Source organism: Hylobates moloch, unplaced genomic scaffold, assembly GCF_009828535.3.
Source record: "Hylobates moloch isolate HMO894 unplaced genomic scaffold, HMol_V3 SCAFFOLD_16, whole genome shotgun sequence".
Classification (NCBI taxonomy): domain Eukaryota; kingdom Metazoa; phylum Chordata; class Mammalia; order Primates; family Hylobatidae; genus Hylobates; species Hylobates moloch.
The window spans coordinates 38,048,868-38,057,702 of record NW_026652291.1 but is presented as its reverse complement, the minus strand read 5'-3'; the positions used below and the strand labels follow the sequence as shown (position 1 = coordinate 38,057,702).

At 45.6% G+C, this 8,835-nt stretch overlaps 1 protein-coding gene across 1 annotated transcript in view; it reads right to left on the bottom strand.

Annotated features, from left to right (window-relative positions):
• Positions 1-2,045: 2,045 nt before the first annotated feature.
• Positions 2,046-8,835, bottom strand: part of PLEK2 (pleckstrin 2) — a 28,199-nt gene continuing 21,409 nt past the window's right edge. The window contains exons 4-9 of the mRNA XM_032180490.2: positions 8,211-8,302; positions 7,724-7,911; positions 7,388-7,489; positions 5,737-5,820; positions 3,288-3,366; positions 2,046-2,520 (exon numbers count right to left, since the gene is read on the bottom strand). Coding sequence (XP_032036381.1) covers positions 2,393-2,520; positions 3,288-3,366; positions 5,737-5,820; positions 7,388-7,489; positions 7,724-7,911; positions 8,211-8,302 — 673 coding nt within the window. The 3' untranslated portion in view covers positions 2,046-2,392. The remainder of the gene's footprint in view (positions 2,521-3,287; positions 3,367-5,736; positions 5,821-7,387; positions 7,490-7,723; positions 7,912-8,210; positions 8,303-8,835) is intronic.

The window sequence follows — 8,835 nt, the reverse complement described above, 5'->3', positions numbered from 1 at the left end:
AATGCATTCAAAATATAACAGGTGCTCCTTTATTGTACACAGAGGAATTTTTTCTTTTGATTTTGTTTACTGAAATTTGTTATACTTCAAAAGCCATAACTTGAAAAACACTGGTGGCATCGATGGTGAGTGATTTTTATCCCATGTGGGCCTTTTGCTCAGTTTCATGGCAATTTTGTAAATTGTCCCTAGCCAGAAAATAGATCAGTATTTCACTGATACCATGAGGAAAAGAACAAACAAAAAAAGTACTCATACACCTTGCTAAGCTAAAAGACAGCAGGGACAAGATACACCCAACATTGGGTGTATGAGGACAAGTTATACACCCAGTTCTGAATAACTTGAAGAACAGGCTTGGCAAAGAAGTGAGTTTATCCAAATCTTGAATTTCTGCCAGGCATGTTAGCTCATGCCTTTGTAACCCTGGCACTTAAGGGGCCAAAGCAGGAGGATCACTTGAGGCCAGTGAGCTGTGATCACTCCAGTGCGCTCCAGCCTGGGTGACAGGGCAAGACCCTGTCTCAAAAAAAAAAAACCAAAAATCTTGGATCTCCCATCAAAGCCTTTTCATTAAATATACAATTTCATCTACTCCCTACTGTACCTTTCATTGATGTCAAGTGGCTATCAGTTCATATAGCTGAAAATTAGTGATAGTTTGGGTCTCATTTATGCATAAATAATAATTGAAAATCAGTAATGGCCAGGAAGAAATATGAATATTCAAACCACTTTTTTTCTTTTTCTTTTTTTTGGCAATTGGTGTTATATTGCTCGGGCAGGTCTCGAAATCCTGGGCTCAAGCTATCCTTCTGCCTCTGTAAGAATGTGAGCCACCATGCCCCACCCAAACCATTTTTCATATCAGTTATAGCAAAACAAGACAAACTAGTTCTTAATAATGTTCAAAGATGGACCCATAGAGACATGCTAAGCACTACATCATGCTAAGCAGAACAGTTATTAATCAGCTGCCGTACTCCAGCCATTCTACTTTTACACCAAGAACAAAATGGCTAGAGATTTTTTTAAAAATACAAATACCAGTACCTTGCTGAGACTTGTTCACTGATTTGCCCCAACCCCAAGGTAATGGTCATCTACTTTGCAACCTATGGAGATCCTGATAGCTCCCATACAAAGTGAGGCACACTTGCCAATTTGGAGGCAGGAAGCCATCAAACTAAAAGTAGTTTAATTCAGATAAACACCTATTGAGATTCAAAAGGCAAAACAAAAAAACTAATTCCAGGGACATTAGACCTTGGTGAAATGCCAAATGGAAAATGGTGCTTTAAAAGGTAGTCTCTTACCGTATAAGGAATAAGTAAAACATTAGCTTGTGATTTCTCATTATTCAGGTCAATGTTTTAGACGTGACTAACAAGGGACAGTTCAAACTATTTAAGAGAACAAGTTTTTACTTAAGCACTTTGAATATCCACTCCCCTTAAATGTAAGTTATGTATTTTATCTGTTGATTAAGGGGAGGTCCAAGCATTTGTACTTGGCAAGAATGCTGGCAATAGCTTGTGCCAGATTACTGTATAAACTTGAAAGTAATAAAAATGTTCTTTAAAAGTATTGTATGATACAGACTTTTCACTACAGATTAACCTCCCAGCTGGTGAAGTTTCTTGGTACCTATTTGTCTCAGCTTATGTTCATTTTAAAACCAAAATTTAATGCCTTGATATAAATCTTCCCCATTTACATCTTTTTCTGTCCTTTAGAGCGCTCTTACTCTGCATTGCTAAATGCCCATTTTTCATAGAAAAGCTATGTATGTATTTTTCGTATATGTGATTAAGTTCTCCGACAGAGTCCATGACTTCTGTAATGTATAATATTTATGCAGGCTTGTTTTCTAAAGCAAAACAATATTCTCTGAATGTACAAAGTTTGGCCACCATCCCCACTTTAAGATGAAGTATGTCTTAATGACAGAGATACTTGAAATGTTGCTCGAAAACTATAAAACTTTGTATGGGATTCTAATAGCCAGAAACAAATGTCAGCTTTTACTAATTCCAAAGAAGAGAGAACCGCATAAGAGAGTTTTATTCAACATTATGGCATGGCCAGTGTAATTGTTCCAACAAAGGGAACCTACTTTGGTGCCCAAGGAAATGGCTGTTTGTGATGCTGGGGAAAAGTGAAGATGCTGACACCTGATGGCTGTTCTAGCCTTTCCAGGTTTGTAACATGAAGATGGGGAAGGAAATGGCACCACTGCTGTTTGTAATCTGAGGAACTCTTCAGCATTCACTCTCCAAAGCAGTACAAAACTTACAAAGAAGTGAAAAGTCTTAACATACTCCCATTCTCCAGGAACTCCTGTCTGTGTCATCTGGTAGGAGGGAGGAATCCTGATTCCCTCAGGTCCTTGTCATGTTAGCTTTTTGATAGCTTCAATCCACTCAGCTCGCTCAGCCTTGCTGCTGGCCTGAATGTAATAGTGTGTGTCATCCTTAGTAATCACTTTGAAGAGGTTTCCCTGGACATTCCCTTTAACCCCTAGGCAGAAAAAAGGGGGGAAAAAATCAGTGATTGAATAGCCATGTGTACTTTCACCTTGAACCAGCAGAAAGTCAACTGAGACATGGACAAAAACATACAACGACATATTTATTAAATAAATGGTATACAGTTAGAGAATCCTATCAGATGAGGTCCCCTTTTCCTCCCATTCCCTGTCCCTCACCAGTGCCCTAAAGCCTGCCAATGGTTATGTCTGGATATTCCTAGAAGCCCTCTTGCCTGCTCCCTATGCTCAAGATGGTAGCATGCCATAGATCTACCATTTCATTCACATCAAAGAATCCAGTATGTTTATGTTAAAAGCAAGCACAGAATTTGGAGTTTGATCTCAAATTGTTTAACTTATTGGAACCCCAGTTTCCACAGCCATAAGATGGAAATAATATCTTCTTACCATGGCTGGCTATTGTGAAATTAGTATTATGATACATATTAAGGTATGTTGTTAACCCTAAAGCATTGTGTAAGCCTCAGCTATTATTTTTAGGTGGAAGCTTACAGGCCATCAGCACAGAAACTGAGGGGAAAGATTATTAACATAAGGATTACTTAGTTATATTCTTAAAATGCCAAGAACATACCCTTTGTTCAATTCTGAAATTCGCTTCAAAACTCACACCACTCTGTCTCATGGAGAAAGCCCTGCTCAGCTCCCAAAGCTGTCGTTTCATTAGTGGGACATTACTGAGGTGCAGGAGGGAGGCCCCTGAGATCTTCAGGCCAGGGCTGAAGTTGCACCTTACCAGTGGGAACGCCATTATCCTCCAGAGCAGACACGAGTGAACCACGAAGAGAAAACCCACCTACTGGCCTGTTCTCGTCCTGCAGAGGAAAAGAGACCCAATTAGGGATTTGTGAATGCACAAAAGGGAAGAGTTGCACTCCCCTTACAACTCAGGCCAGCTAAAGAAGTCAATGCAAATCATTTGTAATAGAAGATGAAGCTGAACTTGGACATCACATGGCCAAAGCTGCATGCATCAGTAAGGAAGCTTGGGCCTCTTCGTTTCACAGTCAGCAGCAGTAGTGCCCGTCAATGTTGGCAGCAGTAGTGCCCGTCAATGTTGCAGTTACCAAGCCTGGCAGACTTGCAAATCTGCTTTTCATTCCTGGAGATGTCTCAGACAGAGCCTCTGATCCAATATGCTACCCGGAAAAACATTCACTGGCTTCCTTAACCCTTGTGTGCATCTTACAAAGCAATCAGAAATATATATTTATAGTAATCATTTCTTTTTTTTTTTTTTTTTTGAGGCGGAGTCTCACTCTGTCTTCCAGGCTGGAGTGCAGTGGCACGATCTCAGCTCACTGCAACCTCTGCCTCCCAGGTTCAAGCGATTCTCCTGCCTCAGCCTCCCGAGGAACTGGGATTACAAGCACACGCCACCACACCTGGCTAATTTTGTATTTTTAGTAGAGGCGGGGGTTCATCACATTGGCCAGGCTGGTCTCAAACTCCTGACCTCAAGTGATCTGCCCTCTTCAGCCTCCCAAAGTGCTGGGATTACAGACATAAGCCACCGCACCCAGCTATAGTAATTAGTTCTGCAAAGTTGATAGATTCCTGCACACAGGACATTGTTACACAGTCTGGCATGTGCCTAGCATGAAACTTCGTGTGATACAAAACTGCGATTGGTGGTATCCCTGGACGATTCAGGGCAATTTTACACACCACGTGCCTCAGGCCCTAGAAGCCCTTCAATTAATCAATAATCAACTTCATACTGTATGTTGGGCCCAGCAAGAGGCAGGGCAAAAAATAAAATGGTTGAATAAAATACTGGAAATATTTGTACTACTAAATGCCTACGGGAGGAAAGTTCAGAGAAGGAAGGGATCTGCCCCAGCCTGGAGGGTTCAAGGGCAGTCTCAGGGAGGACAGGAGACTTGAATTGGGCCTGGATAGGAGAGTAGGTCCCCAGGACAGGAGAGGGGCATTCAGCCTAAACAGGAGGAGTAGGAGTAAAGTGCGGAACAAATTAATTACAGAATGCCTTTGAGATGGTTCCTTATCTTGTACTTACAGCCCAGAAATTTGGCAATTCTTTTATTTCCTTTGCACACTTGCTTTGAGTAATCTCTTCTGCACTGTTTCCATCTACGTACGTATGTGAGCATTTGTGCATGTGTACATATATATGTATGCATATTTACATGTATATGTATTTATAGATAGGTGTGTATAGGCACATATGTGTGTATATATATTTTCTCAGTTTCCTATTTTAAAAGCCGAGACAGCAGACTCATCAGGGGCACAAAGAAAGTAGGTTAGGCTAGACCACGGTGAGAGTTAAATACAAAACTAAAGTGTTTTTTCATTTGTTTATTTTTTCCTTGCTTCAAACAGGATTTGAGGTAGCCAGGAAGGAAGGAGTTTGAACTCCATCCTGTAGCCAGGCCACCATGACCCACAGAGAGGTCAACTGGAGCTTTTTGGAGGCTCCTCCTGCCACATCCCTCCCTGGCCCTGGGCCCTCCTGTGGCCTAGCTGGGTCCAGGCGGTTCCTGATTGAAGCTCAGTGAGGAAGGAACTGCCCACTCTTCACTGTTTCAACAAAAACTAATGAAAGTCATACATCGCCCAAGACAAGGCTGAACAGCTAACTAAAGGGCCCTTTTTCTTTGCTTTTGACTGGAATTAGATCCACTCAGCATGTGGTAATACCTAGTATCAGAAACAGAAAAATGATTTTTTTTAATTTGCCATCAAAGTTTTTTAAAAAGCAAATTAGTAAATTATGGCTTAAATATTATATGGTAACAGAAACTTTTCAAAACATAGGTGGGGAAAAGTGGAGGGAGGCAGAATTAATGGGATCTTTGAATGGAAAGTGTGGAGAGGCTGGGAAGTGCCAGGAGGAGTCTCTGTCAGCCTACCTCATCCTCCCTATTCACAAAGCAGGCTTTGGGGAAGACCAAAAGATGCTTTTCCTCTGAAAATGATAAAGATGCCCTCCCATGGGAAAGTGGGGGGTTAGGCATAGAAGAAACTGCTCCAGAAGCAGGCACCTATGTGATGACAGGGCAGAGCAGCTTGGACTGTGGAGGGAAAGGCATGGTGCAGCAGACCTTACGGCGGGTGCCAAGGGAAGGCAGGATGTCCAGCCAGCTGCCCGCTGTGCCAGGAGAGGAGTGTCTGGGGGCATCACAACATGGGACCAGCACGGAGCCAGCATGCGCACTCACTTTGGAAGGGTCGTAGTAATGCAGGAAAGCTGGATCCTTCCTTAGGACAAAGCGACGCACCTTCCAGTTTTTCCTCTTGTGCCCCTGAGGCAAAGAAATGGTTCAAAGCTCATTGGTGACAGCTGCATGTCCCTCTCTCCTGCATCTATGCATGTAATGCCAAACCCCCAACAAGCCAGCCCGCTCCAATGGGACTACATTCTAAAACCAATCCGCAGGAAACCTGAGGATAGCAATGACATGTCACAGACCTCCCTGCCCGCACCCCCACTCAATGACACTGTAGCAAAAACGCCATCACCTTAAGTCAAGTCTGCAGAGCCAAAGAGAGTCCATGCAGAAGGAAAGGGGACACACAATACTCAGGGCATAAAGGAGGACAGGGAGGCAGCAGGTGTCAGCTGGGCTGGGAGCACACAGGCAAACTTGAACCCAAGGGCACCAGCTAAGGGCCATGTCAGTCCAAAAACAAACCTTCAGCTACATGTATATTTGTCAGTCTACACGTGTGCCCACATGTGCAGTAAAACCACTTTCACATTGTGCATTAGGAAAAAAGCAAGAAACGATCAATTATATGATAAAATCTAAATGTGTAAGAAGCTGATGTGTGTGTGTGTGTATGTGTGTGAGACTTTCTTTGGCCTCACTGACCAGGAGGGCTAAAGTTAGATCACAAACCTTAGCCCTCCTACTCAGGAACACCCTCAGAGTCCCTCCCACACCCTTCTCAAGCTCCCCTAGGGGCCTCTCTTCCTCCCCTCGGGAAGGACTCCTATCAGGCCCAGCAGAAGCAGGGCCTTGGTGTAGACAGGCAGCAGTGGGGATGATAAGAATCTAAGAGCAGATGAGGATCCTGACATGCAGGAAGCAGGTGACAGCAACAGCACATGCTCTGAATAATGATGGGAGTGGTGCCGAGCCGTGTACGTGCCCTCTGTGCAGACACACACATTCACATGGTATACAATATGTGCACAAACACGAAGGCTGTGCAAAATGTCTGCTACACTTCCTGTGCCAAGGAAAGGTGATTTTGTTCACAGAATACCCTTTTTGTTAGGCACAGGTAGGAATGCTGCAGGACACGGCTTGCCTCTGGTTCAACACAGCTGCTCTCCCAAACACGGTTTAGGAGTAGTGGCCGTGGCCAGGCTTTGAACACTGAGCCTTACAGTGGAGAATCTGATCTTCAACCTACCAACATGGTGGAGAAAATTGTTTTTAGCTCAGAAAGTGTATCAAGGGGGTGTACAGAATCTCACAAGGGAAGGCAGAGACCCCAGGACACCCCAAGGAACAGAAGGCCAGCAAATGCAAAACCTCAAGCCAGTCAGCAAAAGCCTCCAAGACAAATACATGAAGCTGGGCGACTCTGTAGAAGTTGTTTTTTGATGTTGTGATAATTGTGTGTGTATAGTACATTTTTCCTGAACAGCCCTTGTGTCTGGTACACATGTGTGTGTGAGTGTGGGCATATGCCTGTTCTTTGACTTGCTCCTGGTGGCTGGCGCTGGGCTCTTGCTTTCGTAGATTTTGCTGTAATTGGTGCCCTCCAGCAGCCTCAGCCTTTCCCTTCTTCTGGGCTCACTGCTCCCTCCCCTAAGCTTGAGAACTGTCCATCTCTCTTCCCTGCTCATAGCAGCCATACCTGCTTGGCCAGGTAGCCTTGTTTCACCACCGTGCCACTTAACTCCACAGTGCTCAGGCTAATTTCTTCCTTGGGGCTTATCTTCTTTTTGTAGCTCTCAGCCTAGGGGGAAGGAGGGAGCAAGGACTCTGCTATAGAAAAGACCCAGGCCCAGGCTATGGCAGCTGTCAGAGGGGAAAGGAAATTCCTCAGGACAGGAACCTCATTCTGCATCAGGATGAAGGCGTCCCCGAAGCCCAAGGTCTCCTCCCATGACTGTGGCCCCCAGGCCCCCACTCTGTTGTGTGTTCCTTAACTTTTGCCCTGGTGGCAAGAAGAACCCACTCTCCAACTTACAAAAGTATACAGGGCTGTAGAGTCATCCAGGAACTGCTCGGCCAGATCTCCAGAGCGAATGGCTCCCATGCTTCGGACACCCACGGGCCTGAGGAAGTTCTCCTCCATGAGCATGGAGGCCAGGGTCACCGCCTCCAGACGGTTGGCCGTGAAGCTGTTGGAGATGAGCCAGTCCACCAGGGAGGAGCCTGGCCAAGGGTGCACCAGTCAGGTGATGGGTGATGGACCAGCGTCCTTGGGGTGTGTGGCCAATGACCTCACTGACTTTGGCCCTCTGGGCAGCCTCCGGGCTCTACCCAAGAACAGCCTGAAGGCCACACCTGCTGCATAGAGCCGTGGCTGCACACCCACACATGGCCATCTCAGGCCAGCTTGTTGCCCATCAGGCAGCTCTGACCTCAATACAGGGTGGTCAAGCACACAGCTGAGCCCTGCATCACCATGTCCCAGGTTGACTGCCCAACATGGCCCTGGGGGACAGGCTCACCGAGGAAGGTCTTTTTATAGGTGCTTCCCTGCTCCATGTTGGGGCTCGAACGGATTCCGGTGCTGCTATCGTGCATCTTGTCCACGATGCGACTACATGGAAGGGAAGGCAAAGGAGAGGGAACCCTCGTCACGCTGGCAGGTATAAGGGAGGGTACTGAATCACTGCTAAAGGTATAAAGCAAGTGGCAAATGGTGTGACACACATCACAAAGCAAGGGGGTGTAGGAAAGCAGCCTTTTGCATGGCAAGAGCGATGCCATCTTGAAGTGAAGCGCCATGATGATTGATTTTTTTGTTGTTGTTTTTTGTTTGTTTGGTTTTTGAGACAGAGTCTCGCTCTGTCACTCAGGCTGGAGTGCGGTAGCGCGATCTCGGCTCACTGTGACCTCCACCTCCCAGGTTCAAGTGTCTCCTGCCTCAACCTCCAGAGCAGCTGGGATTACAGGTGTGTGCCACCACACCCAGCTAATTTTTGTAGTTTTAGTAGAGACGGGGTTTCACCATGTTGACCAGCCTGGTCTTGAACTCCTGACCTCAAGTGATCCGCCTGCCTCGGCCTCCCAAAGTACTAGGATTACAGGTGTGAGCCACCGTGCCTGGCCTGATGATGGATGTTTGACTCC